Here is a 21252-nt window from a genome sequence, read left to right as displayed (position 1 = left end):
ACCGGAGACTTGTGTGATTAATAATAGTGAGTACAACAGCACCCTACGGTCGCCCATCTCCCTGCACCAACGCCCACTGGGTCCCGGGGCCACCATCCCTGCCCACGGAGGGGTTAATAACTTGCTGCACAACATCTCCCCCGGGTGCCCCGTCACAGCAGCGGTGATGTCCAACCTCACCACACACCGTGGGTGGTGTCACGAACTCTAATACGGCCCAGCCGTACATATACGTCCAACCCCCCCCCCACCTTTTTATTCTAGAAGTCACAGGACAGCACCAAGGTCAGACAGACAGGGCGAAGGAGACCGAGGACATAACCGGAAAGTCAGGGGAACGGGGCAGATGAGCGGTACAGGGAGGGCACAGGTCAGGATCAGGATACACTCACGGAAGCCAGACACGCACGTTCCTTAGCAGGAACTATCACTGACGGCGTTCCGGAGGTAGCAGCACCAAGATATGGCAGCATGACCTCCGGAACGAGGCAGAATGGAACAAGCCCCTCCCATGAGACCTGTAACTTTGGCGAGCCGATACATGCTATGGCTCAGCAGCGACTGAACCAAGCATAGATCATGACAGCAACGAGTGTTAATATTTAAGGAATAGCTGAAGATTTTAATAAGCAGTGAATTACTAGGAATATGAGCACTATCCGACAATACCTAATTATGAAGCTGAGAATAACATTTTTGGTAACATTTGTGTTAAACCACAATTTTGCTATAATTGCCCCCATGACCCGGATTCTACACGTTACTTTCTATTTCCGTACCCATCTTACTGCCGCAAGGACATTAATGATTTTTCCATTCAAGCTTTGCCCGTTTGCCACAATATCTCCCAGCGAATAGTAATCATTTGGATCCTTAGGAGGAACCGATAATAAAGACAGCAGGGAGTGGTCGGTGTCATGTTTGGAGCAGATCTTCACCAACGAATGGATTTCACTTATAAGCAATTTGTAATAACTAGAAAGAAAGAAAGAGGAAGAATTTGTTTACATTTTGTAGTGTTGTACTACATCTAAATTGGAAAATAATAACATAGTCTTGATTTTGTGTATGCAGCTTCTCTGCAGACTTATATGTCTCCATGGTTACAGACAATAAGCAAACTTTCTGTAGACTGATGCTTCTATACTTGACAGGCTAGCAATGGGGGTGTCTGATAGATCACCTTTACATTACTAACCCCTGGGCTTGATGCCAGCTGTCAATTCACAGCTGACATCAAGCTCAAAAGTATTACCCCAATTGCTAATGCACCAGGGCAATCAGGAAGAGCCGGGCGAAGTGTCAGAATTGTGTATCTAATGAATTTGCCACTTTTAAAGCGGCCGCTATATTTAGGATGAGAAGGACCAAATAACCCTGGACCCTCCCAATCTGATAATACCAGCTCCCAGCTGTCTGCTTTGCCTTGGCTGGTTATCAAAAACAGGGGTGACCCCCCCCGCCGTTTTTTTAAATTATTTAAGTAATTTTAAAAAGCGCTGTGTAAACCCCTCTATTTTTTATAACCAGTCAAGGTAAAGCTGACAGCTAAGGGTTGCAGCCCCTAGCTGTCTGCTTTGTTTTGGTTGGTTATCAAAAAGAGTGAGAAGGCCACACGTTTTTTTGTTTTTTTTTTAAATTATTTAAATCATTTTAAAACATGCTTTGTAATCCCCTCTATTTTTGATAACCAGAGAAGGTAAAGCTGACAATTGAGGGTTGCATCTAATGAATTTGCCACTTCTGGAGCGGCTGCTATTTTTAAGCTAAGAAGGGCCAAATAACCCTGGGCCCTCCCAATCTGATAATACCAGCTCCCAGCTGTCTGCTTTGCCTTGGCTGGTTATCAAAAACAGGGGTGACCCCCCCCCCCCGCCGTTTTTTTAAATTATTTAAGTAATTTTAAAAAGCGCTGTGTAAACCCCTATATTTTTTATAACCAGTCAAGGTAAAGCTGACAGCTAAGGGTTGCAGCCCCTAGCTGTCTGCTTTGTTTTGGTTGGTTATCAAAAAGAGTGAGAACTCCACGTTTTGTGGGTTTTTTTTTAAATTATTTAAATCATTTTAAAACATGCTTTGTAATCCCCTCTATTTTTGATAACCAGACAAGGTAAAGCTGACAATTGAGGGTTGCATCTAATGAATTTGCCACTTCTGGAGCGGCTGCTATTTTTAAGCTGAGAAGGGCCAAATAACCCTGGGCCCTCCCAATCTGATAATACCAGCTCCCAGATGTCTGCTTTACCTTGGCTGGTTATCAAAAATAGGGGGACCCCACACCATTTTTTAAAATTATTTATCAAAATAATTTTTAAAAACGGTGTGTAAACCCCTTTATTTTTGATAACCAGCCAAGGTAAAGCTGACAGCTAAGGGTTGCAGCCTCCAGCTGTCAGCTTTACCTGCACTGGTGATCAAAAATAGGCTTGAGCCCACATAATTTTTCTTCTTCTTTTTTTTGTTCACAGTAGCGTAGAGGAAACTTCCTCATGCAGTAAAGCTTGTTGATAGGCTGTGCTGCAGCCTTTCAACAAACTTTATTAACCTATGAACAGTACCCAAACTATGAACTGAGACCCAGACTTTTTTTTTTTTAAAATTCAGTGTTTGAGTACGACACCTGGACACCCAGTGTCCGGTATGAACCCCAAACTTTACTATGCAGGTTCGCTCATCCCTGACCAACACCTCTGATCCAAGCTGTTCATCAGCTTAGTAAATTCATCTCACCACGCCATGCCAACTTAATTTGGTCCTATCTGCCGTACCTCACTATAAGGGCGGCTTTGCACGTTGCAACATCGCACGTGCGATGTCGGTGGGGTCAAATCGAAAGTGACGCACATCCGGTGTCACTTTCGACATCGTAGTGTGTAAATCCTAGATGATATGATTAACGAGCGCAAAAGCGTCGTTATCGTATCATCGGTGTAGGCTCCGGCTTTCAAAATTACGCTGCCGCGACAGGTACGATGTTGTTTCTAGTTCCTGCGGCAGCACACATCGCTGTGTATGAAGCCGCAGGAGCAAGGAACATCACCTTACCTGCCACCGGCGGCTATACGGAAGGAAGAAGGTGGGCGGGATGTTTACATCCTGCTCATCTCCGCCCCTCCGCTTTGATTGGCCACCTGCCGTGTTACGTTGCTCTGACGTTGTACGACCCGCCCCCTTAGGAAGGAGGCGGGACGCCGGCCAGAGTGACGTCGCAGGACAGGTGAGTGCATGTGAAGCTGGCGTAGCGATAATGTTCGCTACGCCAGGAATCACAAGATATCGCAGCTGCGACGGGGGCGGGGACTATCGCGTGCAACATCGCAGCATCGGCTTGTGATGTCGCAACGTGCAAATCCCGCGTAAGGGTACAGTTCCACCTGTGCATAGCTACAAATGCGAGAGAATCGAAAGCGATATGCTAATGACCCTCTACTGCGAGTGTCAGCCGAGGGTCATGCGACTGTGATCCAGTCTTGTGATCAGATCACAGCTGCAGAGAAGAGGGAGAGAGGACTTTCTCCCCATCTCCTCCTCAGCCTGTCTCTGCGTACATCGCACTACGGGCGGATGACATGCGAGTGCAGTGTGATGTTTCACACGCACCATAGACTAATATGGGTGCGTGTGAGCTGACACTCGCTGCCAAACGCAGCATACGGCGATTCATTCTGCATGCCGCTGTGGAAATCAATCGCAGATGGACATTGCCCCATAGTTTTACATTGGTGCAAGTGCAATCCGATGTTTTATTGGATTGCACTCGTCCGTACAAAATGCAATTGGAACCGTACCTTAAAAAGTGCAATCCAAGTCTCATCCATTCCTAAATATAATGCACATCTGCTGCAAAAGAACAGATTCAGGCTAGGATTAATTTTAGCGTGTTTGCCAAATACATGATCCAGGCTTTTGAAACTGTATCTATACAGTTATACACGTATGCCATATGTTATATGTTTTTTTTTTCATACAATTTTAGTGAAAAGCGCACTTAAAAGTTATACTGGGTAAATTAAATGAAATTGGAAGCCATGCTTGTAAGCGGTTAGCATCAGTCAGAAATGGGATGTAATAGTAGATATGATCTATCCCTCCCTGGTGCATGTATTGACGAGAGACGCTTGTCATATGTTTCCAATCTCCTCCATTATATAAAGGACGTTAAACCTTTACAGCCCCTCTGTGAACGGCGAGCGGGAAGTTTACACATTACCTTGGTGTTGAAGGATTAAATTTTTCTTCCTTCTCTACGTCTTTTGTTTGCACGAGAGGATTTTCAATTATAACTAAAAGTAAAAAAAAAAAAATAGGAATATTGTTTAGAACGGCTTGTATTCCCCGAAATGATAAATATAGATAATTAAAACGTGCGTCGTGCAAGTAAAACAGATGTCCTCATTACCATGTAAACATAGTAAAATTGTACTAATCGGGGTTGCCGTGCACACTTTGAACAGTTGTGACATCGCTGGATGATACATGTACTCGCAAACTCATTTTCTTGATGTATTTTACCCCGGGGTAGATTACAAGTGTTCCCGAAAAAAAAAAAAAAAAATCAGTCATACTTGGAAAAATAAACATTCTGTGAATCTTTACCGCCATGAATCACGCATACATTGTGTTCTGCATTTATTTATATTCCGCGGGCATCATTCGTTTTTTTGGAAAGCGCAGTTTGCTTTGATGAAGTAGACGCTTTATTTGCTTTACTTGGTGGAAAAAAATACGGCAAAGGAATCGACCCGGGATGTCACGCGAGATATTTTTTTATCGTCTCCAGTTTGCAGCTTAACTGTATATTAATGCAAAGAAGCTTTCTGCATAAAATCTATAGTCGTATCTAAATCAATTTTAGCTAAAGCGATGGATTAAAATATTACCTTTTACTGTGGTGTGAATATTTTTTCACTGAGAATGAAGCGGCGAATGTGTTTGTGCACAGCAGCGCACGGACAGCGGCAGCACAGACCCGTTCAAGTGAATGCGGCCTACTGCAGATACCGGCACCGCCATGTGGACGCAAGTGTTAAAGGGAATCTGTCAGCAGATTTTTATTAGCTCATCTGGGAGCAGCATGATGGAGGCAGAGACCCTGAATCCAACGATGTACAAATGCTTCCCAATAAATTAGAATATCATCAAAAAGTTAATTTATTTCAGCAATTCAATACAAAAAGGAAATGCATATATTATATAGAGTCATTACACACAGAGGGATGTATTCCTATATATTATGTAGAGTCATTACACACAGAGGGGTCTATTCCTATATATTATACTAGACATGAAAACTATTAACCTACAATTTGACCACCACACAAAGCAAGCCAGTTTAAATGTAAATATAGCCAGGTAGTGAAACAGTGGCAAATATTAAACCTACAAAACACTACCCTGAATAAGACACAAACAAATTCATACATTAAATATATAAACTTTATTATTAAAATATTTTTTAAAATATTATTAAAAAGGTAGTACAGCAGAAAAAATGTGGAGGATGTATCAATCAAATAGACTCATAATATAAACAATCATCAGTCCGTCAGTTTGGGGTATCAATCCCAATAACAATATAATATTGGTTTATAGTTTACAAACTGAATACGATGATATTAATAAAGGAAGAATTATGAATCGAATTCACAAAAAAAGGACACAGGTTTAAATACATTGGCAACTGTGACTAGATGACATTAATAGAGCAAAGGAATGTTTGGAATAACATAATAGCCAGAAAAGGGCTTCAGATAAAGCCCAAAAGAATCCGGTAAGAAATAACGATATTAAACATGCCTGCTAAAGAAATTATTACACAGTGCTACATAGAAATACAGCCTCACCATTCACACCCTGACGCGTTTCGCCATGGCTTTCTCCAAGGGGAAACGCGTCAGGGTGTGAATGGTGAGGCTGTATTTCTATGTAGCACTGTGTAATAATTTCTTTAGCAGGCATGTTTAATATCGTTATTTCTTACCGGATTCTTTTGGGCTTTATCTAAAGCCCTTTTCTGGCTATTATGTTATTCCAAACATTCCTTTGCTCTATTAATGTCATCTAGTCACAGTTGCCAATGTATTTAAACCTGTGTCCTTTTTTTGTGAATCAATTCATCATTCTTCCTTTATTAATATCATCGTATTCAGTTTGTCACTATATAAACCAATATTATATTGTTATTGGGATTGATACCCCAAACTGACGGACTGATGATTGTTTATATTATGTCTATTTGATTGATACATCCTCCACATTTTTTCTGCTGTACTACCTTTTTAATAATATTTTACAAAATATTTTAATAATAAAGTTTATATGTTTGAGCTATGAATTTGTTTGTGTCTTATTCAGGGTAGTGTTTTGTAGGTTTAGTATTAGAGACATCTGTGCGCCGCTGTTTTCAGATGATGATGACGGCCGGGATCAGAATGGAACGCTCATATCTGTTCTCACTGTGGTGACATCATAGGTTTATGACATCATGGAATATGCAAATTATAGCTGACCACCCCGATGACCACATAAAGGGGCGACACTCACTTGCCTATGTCATCACTTTGTGCACTTTGTGATGTCACAGTGATCAAAGGGTCTAAAAATCCGCTCCTGAGAGCCTAACAGCCATTATACTTCATAAAGCAACAAGACGATGGACCAAGCTACGCAAGCAAGAAAGAAGAAAGAGGAGTCCTTGGAAAAGAAACCGTGGAGTCCCTGGATTATACACCGTGGAGTCCCTGGATTATACACCGTGGAGCCCTTGGAGGGAGCCCCTGGATTATACACCGTGGAGCCCTTGGAGGGAGCGCCTGGATTATACACCGTGGAGTCCTTGGATTTTACACCGTGGAGCCCTGCGCCTTTCCTGCCTTTTTGGGTAGTAACCAGGATAGGAACGCCCCACAACGCAGGACCGTGAGCATCGTGAGAACCTGGTGACCGTATCACTGCTCGTTATTCGCTAATGTCATGTAAACCTTTGCTGGGCAATTTATCAAGGCTGGGGCTTTTCTGCGCCGACCTTCATGACGCGCCCCCTGGAGTAAGATCTGTCAGGGATATTTTACACCACTTTTGCTCCTTATATTATACTGAGCTCTGCTCACTTTTTATTTAAAAAGATGAAAGAGCCGGTGTAAAAAGGTGAAAAGTGATCACATGTAAGGTGTGCGGGACGTTTTCAGTATTTCAGACAGTTTTATAACCCTTTTCTGGTGCTGGTCCCCCTGACCTAAAATCGGCTGCCTCATAAAGTGTATCGTATATGGAGATGTCGGGTTCTGGTCAGGGTTGTGTCCAAGAGACCACGAAAGAAGAAACATTATAATTACGGTTATATGTTTTTTATTAATTTGCACAGATTTGTGTTATGCGGGCGTCACACGAGACGATCTATAGTGCAATGCATCGTCGGGGTCACAGTTTTCATGACGCACATCCGGCATAGTTCACGACGTCGTCTCGTGTGACACCTACGTGCGATCGCAAATCGGTAAAAAATCGTCGATCGTGTACTCGTCGCTTATTTTTAAAAAATCGTTTATTCTTAATAGCGCAGGTTGTTCATCGTTCCCGTGGCAGTACACATCGCTCCGTGTGACACCCCGGGAACGATGAACACAGCTTACCTGCGTCCCGAGGCACCCGCCGGCAATGCGGAAGGAAGTAGGTGGGCGGGATGTTTACGTCCCACTCATCTCCGCCCCTCCGCTTCTATTGGCCGGCGGCTGTGTGACGTCGCTGTGACGCCGAACGTCCCTCCCACTTCAGGAAGAGGATGTTCGCCGCCCACAATGAGGTCGCTCATCAGGTAAGTATGTGTGATGGCGGTTTAACGACTTTGTGCGACACGGGCAGCGATTTGCCCATGACTCACAAATGACGGGGGCGGGTACAATCGCTCGTGCAATCGCACGATAGATCATACCGTGTGAAGCCCGCTTAAGTATTGATAGTTGGGGTTTATTTCAGTTAGGGTTGTTTTGGCCTCACTAGTCTTAAGCTAGCTCCTCCGGCCAGCAGCTACTCTGTAGATGCAACCCTGGGCCTGTGGTAAGGCTTTATCCATTCACAGGGGTGTAATGGTGACGGTCAGGGTTCCTATGGAGCCTACAGAATGGAGTGGCTTGTGTGAAGTCTGTCTGAGGAAGCCTTTTTGAGCTGATGGCCTTAGACAGACCCCAACATTTAGGAAAAAAGCTTTTGTTAGTTTTTTTTCCATTAGGGTTAATACAACCGCTCCAGTATCAAGCTCCTAATTCCCTTTGTGTAAAGGAGATTTTTACAGTGTGAGCAATGAGATGATGGATCTCTCCACCACATTATCTTACGGTCATGGAGGCCTGTGCGCCTTTCTTGACTATTTGCAGGTTATTGGCACTAGGTTATGGGACGTTGATCCAGGGAACTAGTCTGATTGCCGGATGTGGAGTTGGGAAGGAATTTTTCCCCTAATATGGGGCAATTGTCTTTTGCCTCATGGGGTTTTCGCCTTCCTCTGAATCAACACATTAGCTTTTAGGTTGAACTTGTGTCTTTCAACCTTAAGGCTATGAAGCTGTCCCTCTATTGAGGTTCAAGGGTCTGTGCCAGGGTTCCTGTGGAGGGTTTTGCTCCACGTCAGTGCCAGGAAGCCTTTTTGAGCCATTTGCCTCAGAATTATTTATTTAGGAAAGTAGCATTAGTTAGAATTTATTTTGGTGAGGGTTGGCTGTTGTGTACCCACTGTAGCCTTAAGCTGGCTCCTCTGGCCAGCAGGTACTCTGTGGATGAAATCCTGGCTCTGTGATAAGTCTTTATCACTGTATATGTCTTTATCACTGTATAGGGGTGTAAGATTGAAATCTAGGGTTCCTTTGGAACCTGAAGGATAGAGAGGCTAGTGCCAAGTCTGTCTGAGGAAGCCTTTTTCCTTCAATGGTGTGAGCAATGAGATGATGGATCTCTCCGCCACATTATCTTTCGGTCATGGAGGCCTGTGCGCCTTTCTTGACTATTTGCAGGTTATTGGCACTAGATTATGGGACGTTGATCCAGGGAACTAGTCTGATTGCCGTATGTGGAGTCGGGAAGGAATTTTTCCCCTAATATGGGGCAATTGTCTTTTGCCTCATGGGGTTTTCGCCTTCCTCTGGATCAACACATTAGCTTTTAGGCTGAACTTGTGTCTTTCAACCTTAAGGCTATGAAGCTGTTCCTGGGGCCGACGGCCTCCGACAGATCCCAACATTCAGGGGAAAAAAAGTTTAGTTAAAGAGGGAGAAATTAAAAGTAAAGCTACAGAAACAAAAACTAAAATCCCCAAAAATGTATAAGTTCCAAATAATATAATATAGAGCAAAAGTATTATCCTGTCCGGTCCCATGTCAGGACATTAGTCTGTGATCTGGGCAGATTAGTGCTTTTGCTCTTGTATATTAAATTGGAAATTTTGGGGAATTTTAGTTTCTTTTCCTGTAGCTTTGCTGTTAATTTTAGGGTAGGGACTCGCAAGACATGAGGACCCTTGACGTGGGTTGCGAGCTTTGTGTATTTTGACCAAAATATCAACCAATGCCACAGAAATTTATTATATATTTTTTTCCATGTTATATTTATTTGTTTACAGGCGCTGCGCTCCTCATGTGTGTGACCAGCGCCCTATACAAGCCTTGTCTAATACTGAGCAGTCGCCCCCTCCATTAATCGGGAGGTTGTGAGTGGTGGTATTTTGCCTCCATCTTTAGTGCAGCATTTTCTGTGACCCGGGCAGGTAAATTCTGCTGCCCCTATTTTTTGCTATATTGCTCTTATGAAATTTTGGGGAATTTTAATTCCTTATTCTGTGGCTTTTGCTTTTAATTTTAGCAATGGGACTCACAAAACAATGAGGACCCTTGACAGTTGTGTTTTTTGGCCAAAATATCGACCAATACCTCATATATTAATTACTAGCTGTACTACCCGGCTTCGCCCGGGTTAATAACTGCTGTTAACAAAATAGAATGTATTAACAAAAATGTATTCTGCACACAAAAACCACAAAACAAATAGATAGAAATGTAATTCTTAAAAGGCAAAAACTAAGCTAATAGAAGCATTTCACAACATATATTTCAACACCAGATATTCCACACAGATTTAACTAAATTGGCCAAGTAATGTGCTCCGTCTGTCTCTTTCCAGGTCTGTCTCTTTCCAGGTCTTTCTCTGTCTGTCTCTTTCACCGTTTGTCTCTGTCTGTCTCTTTCCCTGTCTGTCTCTCTCTGTCTCTCTTTCCCCACCGACATCTTATTATCTCACATATAAGCTTCTTATACTATGGATGTCTTTTGTTCCTATAGCAACCAATCACAGCTCCTACTAATAACCTATAGTTCCAGGCTCCATTTACTTTAATGGAGGCATATTTTTTGGAGAGTAACTGTAAAGCGTGGGGTTAAATTTTCCTGTCAAAACATAGTCTACGACGTTCCCTGGGTCACATGAGGTGTCTGTGCAAAATTTCGTGATTGTAAATGCGACGGTGCGGATACACTTTTCGTTTAACTTTTTCCCATTATGTAGATAGGGGCAAAATTGATTGGTAAATTGGAACGCGCGGGGTTAAAATTTCGCCTCACAACATAGCCTATGAAGCTCTCGGGGTCCAGCACCTGGCGCTGCCAGGGATAGTAACTGTCTTTCTGTTTCTCTCCCATTCTCTGTCTGTCTCCCCCTCTGTATATATCTCTCTGTCTCTCTCTCTCTATCTCTTTGTCTGTCTCTTTCCCTCTCTGTCTCTGACTGTCTCTGTCTCTTTCTCCGTCTGTCTCAATCTCTTTCCCTATCTGTCTCTGTCTCTCTGTCACTTTCCCTGTCGGTCTCTTTCCCTGTCTGTCTCTTTCCCTCTCTTTGGAAAGAGACAGACAGGGAATGAGAGGGAAAGAGAGGGAAAGAGACAGACAGGGAAAGGGACAGAGATAGATAGACAGACAAGGAAAGAGATAGATCGATAGACAGGGAAAGAGATTGAGACAGATGGAGAAAGAGACAGTCAGAGAACAGGGAAAGAGACAGACAGACAAAGAGATAGAGAGAGAGGCAGAGATATATACAGAGGGGGAGACAGACAGAGAATGGGAGAGAAACAGAGAGACAGTTACTATCCCGGGCGTTAATACATTCCATTTATACATTCTATCCCAGGAATGTTAATCTAATATATAAAAGGTATATATATATATACAGTTAGGTCCAGAAATATTTGGACAGTGACACAAGTTTTGTTATTTTAGCTGTTTACAAAAACATGTTCAGAAATACAATTATATATATAATATGGGCTGAAAGTGCACACTCCCAGCTGCAATATGAGAGTTTTCACATCCAAATCGGAGAAAGGGTTTAGGAATCATAGCTCTGTGATGCATAGCCTCCTCTTTTTAAAGGGACCAAAAGTAATTGGACAAGGGACTCTAAGGGCTGCAATTAACTCTGAAGGCGTCTCCCTCGTTAACCTGTAATCAATGAAGTAGTTAAAAGGTCTGGGGTTGATTACAGGTGTGTGGTTTTGCATTTGGAAGCTGTTGCTGTGACCAGACAACATGCGGTCTAAGGAACTCTCAATTGAGGTGAAGCAGAACATCCTGAGGCTGAAAAAAAAAAAAATCCATCAGAGAGATAGAAGACATGCTTGGAGTAGCAAAATCAACAGTCGGGTACATTCTGAGAAAAAAGGAATTGACTGGTGAGCTTGGGAAGTCAAAAAGGCCTGGGCGTCCACGGATGACAACAGTGGTGGATGATCGCCGCATACTTTCTTTGGTGAAGAAGAACCCGTTCACAACATCAGCTGAAGTCCAGAACACTCTCAGTGAAGTAGGTGTATCTGTCTCTAAGTCAACAGTAAAGAGAAGACTCCATGAAAGTAAATACAAACGGTTCACATCTAGATGCAAACCAGTCATCAATTCCAAAAATAGACAGGCCAGAGTTAAATTTGCTGAAAAACACCTCATGAAGCCAGCTCAGTTCTGGAAAAGTATTCTATGGACAGATGAGACAAAGATCAACCTGTACCAGAATGATGGGAAGAAAAAAGTTTGGAGAAGAAAGGGAACGGCACATGATCCAAGGCCCACCACATCCTCTGTAAAACATGGTGGAGGCAACGTGATGGCATGGCCATGCATGGCTTTCAATGGCACTGGGTCACTTGTGTTTATTGATGACATAACAGCAGACAAGAGTAGCCGGATGAATTCTGAAGTGTACCGGGATATACTTTCAGCCCAGATTCAGCCAAATGCCGCAAAGTTGATCGGACGGCGCTTCATAGTACAGATGGACAATGACCTCAAGCATACAGCCAAAGCTACCCAGGAGTTCATGAGTGCAAAAAAGTGGAACATTCTGCAATGGCCAAGTCAATCACCAGATCTTAACCCAATTGAGCATGCATTTCACTTGCTCAAATCCAGACTTAAGACGGAAAGACCCACAAACAAGCAAGACCTGAAGGCTGCGGCTGTAAAGGCCTGGCAAAGCATTAAGAAAGAGGAAACCCAGCGTTTGGTGATGTCCATGGGTTCCAGACTTAAGGCAGTGATTGCCTCCAAAGGATTCGCAACAAAATATTGAAAATAAAAATATTTTGTTTGGGTTTGGTTTATTTGTCCAATTACTTTTGACCTCCTAAAATGTGGAGTGTTTGTAAAGAAATGTGACAATTCCTACAATTTCTATCAGATATTTTTGTTCAAACCTTCAAATTAAACGTTACAATCTGCACTTGAATTCTGTTGTAGAGGTTTCATTTCAAATCCAATGTGGTGGCATGCAGAGCCCAACTCGCGAAAATTGTGTCACTGTCCAAATAGTTCTGGACCTAACTGTATATATATATATATATATATATATATATATATACATATATGCTATTATTCTAACAACCTGTAGCATTTCAAATCCTCTTGAGATTTGGACAAAGTACAAAACTGATCTCAGTGAGGACATCCTCATGCAGATTAGAAGGGAAAATGAGCAACTCATCAACTTCACTGAGGAAATGTTCAATGAAACTTTAATGCTCCTTGAAGATCAGTGCATCAGGAAAAGCCTTAGGGGTACTTTGCACACTACGACATTGCAGGTGCGATGTCAGTGGGGTCAAATTGAAAGTGACGCACATCCGGCATCGCAGGCGATATCGTAGTGTGTAAAGCCTAGATGATACGATTAACGAGCGCAAAAGCGCCGTAATTGTATCATCGGTGTAGCGTCGGCATAATCCATAATTACGCTGACGCGACGGTCCGATGTTGTTCCTCGCTCCTGCGGCAGCACACTTCGCTGTGTGTGAAGTCGCAGGAGCGAGGAACATCTCCTACCGGCGTCACCGCGGCTCCCGTAGGATATGCGGAAGGAAGGAGGTGGGTGGGATGTTTACATCCTGCTCATCTCCGCCCCTCCGCTCCGATTGGCCGCCTGCCGTGTGACGTTGCAGTGATGCCGCACGACCCGCCCCCTTAATAAGGAGGCGGGTCGCCGGCCAGAGCGACGTCGGATGGCAGGTGAGTGCATGTGAAGCTGCCGTAGCGATAACATTCGCTACGGCAGCTATCACAATGATATCGCAGCTGCAACAGGGGAGGGGACTATCGCGTGCGACATCGCAGCATCGGCTTGTGATGTTGCAACGTGTAAAGCCCGCCTTACAGTTGCTTGGTTTGCCTGCTCCAATAAGAAATCATGAAGGCATCCAAATGTGTATGGAGATTTTCATAGAAACAAACTACAATATTGATGAACTGACAGCATTTGTGTCTCAGAACGAGCCAATATTGGTACAAGATCAAAGGGACGCCTATAACTACATTTTAAGTTTAAGTGAAACCAACAAAGGTGGGATTGTCCTCCTTGATGCTCCAGGAGGAACAAGAAAGACATTTGTAATCAACTTGCTCCTGACAAAATTTCGACAACAGAATAAGATTGCACTTGCAGTGGCATCTTCTGGAATTGCTGCTATGCTTTTAAAAGGTGGCAGGACAGCACATTCGGCATTCAAACTACCACTTAACCTGTCTCACAGCGACAGCCCCGTGTGTAATATTGCCAAGGGATCAGGACTGGCCAAATTGCTTCAAAAATGCAGTGCCATCATTTGGGATGATCACACAAAAAGGCTCTGGAAGCAGTGGACAGACTGCTGCAAGACCTGCGTAGCAACAAATATATCATGGGAGGAGTAATTGTTGTTTTGGCAGGTGACTTACGCCAAACATTACCTGTTATTCCAAGATCAACCCCTGCAGACGAACTCAATGCCTGTCTCAAAGCATCATACCTTTGGAGAAAAGTAAAGAAAATGTCACTGAACACAAACATGAGGGTATACATGACAGGTGATGTTTCTGCTGGACTGTTTTCGAGCCAGCTGTTGACTATTGGAGATGGCAAAGCACCCGTAAACTCAACCACTGGACAGATCACCTTCCCAAGCAACTTTTGTTGCATTGTGACTTCCATTGAGGAGTTGAAAGCAAAGGTTTTTCCAAACATCCAACTTCACTTCAAAAATTCTGGCTGGCTGTGTGAAAGAGCTATTTTAGCTCCCAAAAGCGTCAACAAGATCAATCTTCAAATTCTAAAGGCCGCTTTACACACTGCGATATCGGTACCGATATCGCCAGCGTGCGTACCCGCCCCCATCGGTTGTGCGACACGGGCAAATCTCTGCCTGTGGCGCACAACATCGCCCGGACCCGTCACACTACTTACCTTCCCTGCGACGTCGCTGTGACCGGCAAACCGCCTCCTTTCTAAGGGGGCGGTTCGTTCAGCGTCACAGCGACGTCACAGCAGCGTCACTGAACCGCCGCCCAATAGAAGCGGAGGGGCGGAGATGAGCGGGGCAAACATCCTGCCCACCTCCTTTCTTCCGCATAGCAGCCGGGAGGCAGGTAAGGAGAGCTTCCTCATTCCTGCGGCGTCACACGGAGCGATGTGTGCTGCCGCAGGAACGAGGAACAACTTTGTTACTGCTGCAGTAACGATATTTGAGAATGGACACCGATGAGTGATTTTGCACGTTTTTGCGACGATGCAAAATCGCTCATTGGTGTCACATGCAACGGCATCGCTAATGCGGCCGGATGTGCGTCACCAATTCCGTGACCCCAACGAGATCACTTGAGCGATGTCGTAGTGTGTAAAGCCCGCTTTAATCTCCTTCCAGGTGTGTGCACAACCTACAAGTCAGTGGATACAGTAATAGACCCTGCTCAAGCATTATTTTATCCAACCGAGTTCCTCAATTCCTTGGAGCCACAAGGACTTCCTCCTCACAACCTCTTTCTAAAACCTGGAGCACCTATTCTGCTATTGAGAAAACTGGATCCACCAAAGCTGCGTAATGGAACAAGACTCTTGATTAAGAACCTGTTTCCACGTGTAATTGAGGCAACCATTTTGACAGGATGTGCCACAGGAGAAGATGTTTTCATTCCAACAATTCCTCTTATTCCATCTGATTTGCCTTTTGATTTTAAACGCCTCCAGTTTCCAGTGCGACTGGCATTTGCTATGTCCATCAACAAGGCTCAGGGACAGTCTTTGAAAGTAATTGGAATTGATTTACAATCTCCATGCTTTTCTCATGGTCAACTTTATGTGGCCTGTTCAAGAGTTTGAACAGACAAAAATCTGTTCGTCTTTGTACCTGAAGGAAGAACTAAGAATGTCGTCTATCAAAAGGCTCTCGAATAAGGAGTAGAAGATTACTTCACATTACTTGGCCAATTTAAATAAACAATTTAATAATTACATTTCTATCTATTTGTTTTGTGGTTTTTGTGCAAAATACATTTTTGTTAATACATTCTATTTTGTTAACAGCAGTTATTAACCCGGGCGAAGCCGGGGAGTACAGCTAGTATATTATATAGAGTCATTACACACTGAGGAATCTATTCCTATCTAATATATAAAGCTGAATGTGTGTATGTGTGTATGTATGTATGTATGTCCGGGTTTGGCATCCGCACCGTCGCAGCTACAGCCACAAAATTTTGCACATTCACACTTCTGGACCCCGAGAACGTCATAGGCTGTGTTTTGAGTGGAAATTTTAACTCCGCTCTTTTTTACAGTTATGCACCAAAAAACCTGCCTCCATTAAAGCAAATGGAGCTGGGAGCCACAGTGCAGCCAGAACTTCAGAAGAATGCGCAGCCACGCCCTTATATGGAATGTTGGCGTGTCACAATGCAGCCAGGGAATGAGACAGACACAGACAGGGAAAGAGGCAGACACAGACAGGGTAAGAAACAGACATAGACAGGCAGACACAAAGAGACAGACACAGGCAAAGAGATAGAATGACAGGGAAAGAAACAGACAGGGAAAGAGAGAGACAGGTTAAGAGACAGTGACAGACAGATAAAGAGACAGACACAGACAAAGAGACAGAGACAGACACAGGGAAACAGACAGACAGGGAAAGAGACAAAGACAGGTAAAGAGAGAGACACAGGGAAAGTGACAGAAGAAAAGAGACAGACAGGGAAAGAGAGGGAAAGAGACAGACAGGGAAAGTGACAGAGGAAAAGAGACAGACAGGGAAAGAGAGGGAAAGAGACAGACAGGGAAAGTGACAGAGGAAAAGAGACAGACAGGGAAAGAGAGGGAAAGAGACAGACAGGGAAAGTGACAGAGAGACAGAGACAGACAGGGAAAGAGATTAAGACAGACGGAGAAAGAGACAGACAGACAAAGAGATAGAGAGAGAGACAGAGAGATATATACAGAGGGGGAGACAGACAGAGAATAGGAGAGAAACAGAGAGATAGTTACTATCCCGGGCAGCGCCGGGTGCTGGACCCCGAGAGAATCATAGGCTATGTTGTGAGGCGAAATTTTAACCCCGCGCGTTCCAATTTACCATTCAATTTTGCCCCTATCTACATAATGGGGAAAAAGTGAAACGAAAAGTGTATCCGCACCGTCGCATTTACAATCACAAAATTTTGCACAGACACCTCATGTGACCCAGGGAACGTCATAGACTATATTTTGACAGGAAAATTTAACCCCGCACTTTACAGTTACTCTCCAAAAAACATGCCTCCATTAAAGTAAATGGAACCTGGAACTACAGGTAATTAGTAGGAGCTGTGATTGGTTGCTATAGGAACAAAAGACATTCATAGTATAAGAAGCTTATATGTGAGGTAATAAGATGTCGGTGGGGAGACAGATAGAGAGAGACAGACAGAGAGACAGGGAAAGAGACAGACCTGGAAAGAGACAGACCTGGAAAGAGACAGACCTGGAAAGAGACAGACCTGGAAAGAGACAAACCTGGAAAGAGACAAACCTGGAAAGAGACAGACCTGGAAAGAGACAGACCTGGAAAGAGACAGAACTGGAATGAGACAGTACTGGAATGAGACAGACTTGGAAAAGGACAGACTTGGAAAAGGACAGACTTGGAAAGAGACAGACTTAGAAAGAGACAGACGGAGCACATTACTTGGCCAATTTAGTTAAATCTGTGTGGAATATCTGTGGTGTTGAAATATATGTTGTGAAATGCTTCTATTAGCTTAGTTTTTGCCTTTTAATAATTACATTTCTATTTGTTTTGTGGTTTTTGTGTGCAGAATAAATTTTTGTTAATACCTTCTATTTTGTTAACAGCAGTTATTAACCCGGGCGAAGCCGGGTAGTACAGCTAGTATATTATATAGAGTCATTACACACAGAGGGATCTATTCCTATATATTATATAGAGTCATTACACACAGAGGGATCTATTCCTATATATTATATAGTCAATACACACAAAGGGATCTATTCCTATATATTATATAGAGTCATTACACACAGAGTAATCTATTCCTATATATTATATAGAGTCATTACACACAGAGGGATCTATTCCTATATTATATAGTCATTACACACAGAGTGATCTAGTCCTATTTATTATATAGAGTCATTACACACAGACCTATAGGAGAGATCATCAATGTTTGATCAGCTGGGGTCCGACACCCTGCACTCCCGCTGATCAGCTACTTTTGGTCCCGGCGGCAGCAGGCCATTGGAATTGCTCAGTTCCGGAGCTGCGCCGTCTTCTGATAGCGGCCACGGCCAGGTACTGAACATCCGCCTTCCATTCTAATCAATAGGAGGCGGATGTGCAGTATCGGGCCGCGGCCACTATCAGAAGATAGAGCAGCTCCGGAACTGACCATTTCCGGCTGCCTGCTGCCGCCGCTGGGACCGAACACAGCTGATAAGCGGGAGTGCGGAGTATTGGACCCCGGCCGATCAGACATCGATGACCTATTCTAAGGGGTACTTTACTTTGCACACTATGACATCGCAAGCCGATGCTTGCGATGCCGAGTGCGATAGTCCCGCCCCGTCGCAGCTGCGATATCTTGTGATCGCTGCCATAGCGAACATTATCGCTAAGGCAGCTTCACATGCACTCACCTGCCCTGCGACGTCGCTCTGGCCAGCGACCCGCCTCCTTCTTAAGGGGGTGGGTCGTGCGGTGTCACAGTGATGTCACGCGGCAGGTGGCCAATAGAAGCGGAGGGGCGGAGATGAGCGGGACGTAAACATCCCGCCCACCTCTGTCCTTCCGCAGAGCCGGCGTGAGCCGTGGTGACACAGGTAAGCTGATGTTCCTCGCTCCTGCGGCTTCACACACAGCAATGTGTGCTGCCGCAGGGGAACGAGGAACAACATCGTACCGTCGCTGCAGCGAAATTTTGAAAATGTCGGACACTACACCGATGATACGATTACGACGCTTTTGCGGTCGTTAATCGTATCAAAAAGGATTTACACACTACGACATCGACAGCGACGCCGGATGTGCGTCACTTTCGATTTGACCCCACCGACATCGCAGCTGCGACGTCGTAGTGTGCAAAGTACCCCTAAGAATAGGCCATCAATGTAAAAGTAGTGGACAACCCCTTTAAGGATGTATTCATACTGAGATTTATTGCCCGAGTTTTCAGAGCAGAAATGCCAAGTTTTTAAGAGTTTTTAATTTTTTGAGAAGGATTTTGAAAAGGGTCTGTTCCAAAAAACTAAACAATAAGACTAATGGTATGTGTACAAAATGTCTTATAGGTATTTTTTCCTGAAGCATGTAGTCTATTTTATGTTTTAAATATTTGATTATAAAATAGCGGCGGCTTAAAAGCGGAAACTGCTTGAAGAAAGGACGGGTCCCTTTTTCTTAGCCGCTTCACGGCTTTTATTATTATTATTATTAATAATAATAATAATTATAGCGCCATTTATTCCATGGCGCTTTACATGTGACAGGGGTATACAAAATAGGGACAGGTATAATAATCATACACAATACAAGGCACAGACAGGTACAGGAGGAGAGAGGTCCCTGCCCGCGAGGGCTCACAGTCTACAGGGGATAGGTGAGGATACAGTAGGTGAGGGTAGAGCTGGTTGTGTGGCGTTATATCAGACTGAGGGTTATGGCAGGTTGTAGGCTTGTCGGAAGAGGTGGGTCTTCAGGTTCCTTTTGAAGCTTGTCAAGGTAGGCGAGAGTCTGATGTGTTGTGGCAGAGCATTCCAGAGTATGTGGGAGGCACGGGAGAAATCTTGGATGTGATGGTGGGAAGAGGAGATGAGAGGAGAGTAGAGGAGGAGATCTTGTGAGGATTGGAGGTTACGTGCAGGTAAGTACCGGGATACTAGGTCACAGATGTAGAGAGGAGACAGGTTGTGGATGGCTTTGTAGGTGATGGTTAGTGTTTTGAACTGGAGTTGTTGTGCAATGGGAAGCCAGTGGAGGGATTGGCAGAGAGGAGAGGTCGGGGACTAGCCGGGGGGAGAGGTGGATCAGTCGGGCAGCATAGCTTTGTAAGCTTGAAGTGTTTAGAGGAAGTTAAAAAAAGACAGAGCATGTGCACAGCAAGACGTTTTGACATGGTTGTACATATGTTTATTGTTAACGTTTATTGAGTTCTTTTTCAGGCTGATTCCAGGCAGAATCTGCCCAAAAAAACCAATATGTTCACACATCCGAAAAGTGCAAAAATTTTGTAATTTTAAGATAAGATTCATGTCTCCAATGCAGTACAGATAATGAGAGCTGATATCTAATTGTTTGTCATGGGCAACATGGACATTTTTATTAAACCCCTTTAAGCCTTGACATTTATAGCAGCTGTATTTTAACTTACCGCAGTCACCAATGCGGAAACTTTCAGACAGCGATTTAATATATTCTTCTCGACCCCAACACGAGGCATTGATGAAAGCGGACGGTGAATCTCGTACTGTAAAGCTGAAGGTGTACCTCTCCAAACCAATATCTGAGGAGGAGAAGAGGGACGTAATTCCTGTATGCGATGACATTATAATTAATTTCGCCATATCTCAAAGTGATGCTTAATGGAGTCTGCCATTTGTGTTACATCTTTTTTTTTTCTGGAAAGCTCCCAGAAGCTATAAGATTCGGGAAGCTTAGAGTGGGTGGAAACCATAATGCTCGGGCTACACGGCGACTTGTGGCCTCAAGATTACAAATGTTACACTGCGTCAACTAATATTAGAGAATGGGTCAGATTCCCTCCGACTTTCGGACCAACATCTTACAGGTCAGAACGTCTCCACATTTGCTGGCATTAGTTGCAATGTAGCAGTGCGATCTTATGTCATATGACCACAGGTAGCCCTAGTAGCTTTATAGCTCTAAGACAAGTTGTAGTATTATAAGACACCATTCGATTTACCATGTGAAGTTCTAAAAAATGGGGAAAAATTCCAAGTGGAGTGCAATGATGAAAAAAAAAATACGCCATTGTTTTTTTTTGTAATTGTCTCTTTAGGGAGGAAGGCGATGAACTCTAGCGCCACCTATTGGATGTAGCTATCCTAAAAGTCAAAATTGACCCATTAATGAACCTTTTCATATGACTTAGGATTTATGCCAGATTAGAACCTCAATTTGCAGACACTATGTTTCGGGGTGACTGCCCCTCGTCAGTGCAAAGTATGAGATCTGATCTGGCTCTATGAGAAGCTATAGTGGGGTCTAAGTGGAAAACGTTTCTCCTTGCAGAGACTGACAAACCGATCTGTCTGCCACTGAGGAATCTTATAGCTGCAATGCTCCTCTAGGAAATATCCAAATAGTCTCTTCAGGGAGGAAGGAGACAATCATACTTTTCACTGATGAGGGTCAATCACCCCGAAACAATGATAATTTCTATATATTTTATTTTACTTCTTAAA

General features: G+C 43.7%; 1 protein-coding gene across 2 annotated transcripts in view; it reads right to left on the bottom strand.

Annotated features, from left to right (window-relative positions):
* Positions 1 to 21252, bottom strand: part of MEIOB (meiosis specific with OB-fold) — a 78461-nt gene that overhangs the window by 26487 nt on the left and 30722 nt on the right. For both annotated transcript variants that reach the window (XM_075319453.1, XM_075319452.1), the window contains exons 4-6: positions 20199 to 20330; positions 4211 to 4283; positions 780 to 975 (exon numbers count right to left, since the gene is read on the bottom strand). In XM_075319453.1, the coding sequence (XP_075175568.1) occupies positions 780 to 975; positions 4211 to 4283; positions 20199 to 20330 (401 nt within the window). The remainder of the gene's footprint in view (positions 1 to 779; positions 976 to 4210; positions 4284 to 20198; positions 20331 to 21252) is intronic.

The sequence above is a fragment of the Anomaloglossus baeobatrachus genome, chromosome 7, assembly GCF_048569485.1.
Source record: "Anomaloglossus baeobatrachus isolate aAnoBae1 chromosome 7, aAnoBae1.hap1, whole genome shotgun sequence".
In the NCBI taxonomy this organism is placed as follows: domain Eukaryota; kingdom Metazoa; phylum Chordata; class Amphibia; order Anura; family Aromobatidae; genus Anomaloglossus; species Anomaloglossus baeobatrachus.
This window is presented reverse-complemented; position numbering and strand designations above follow the sequence as displayed.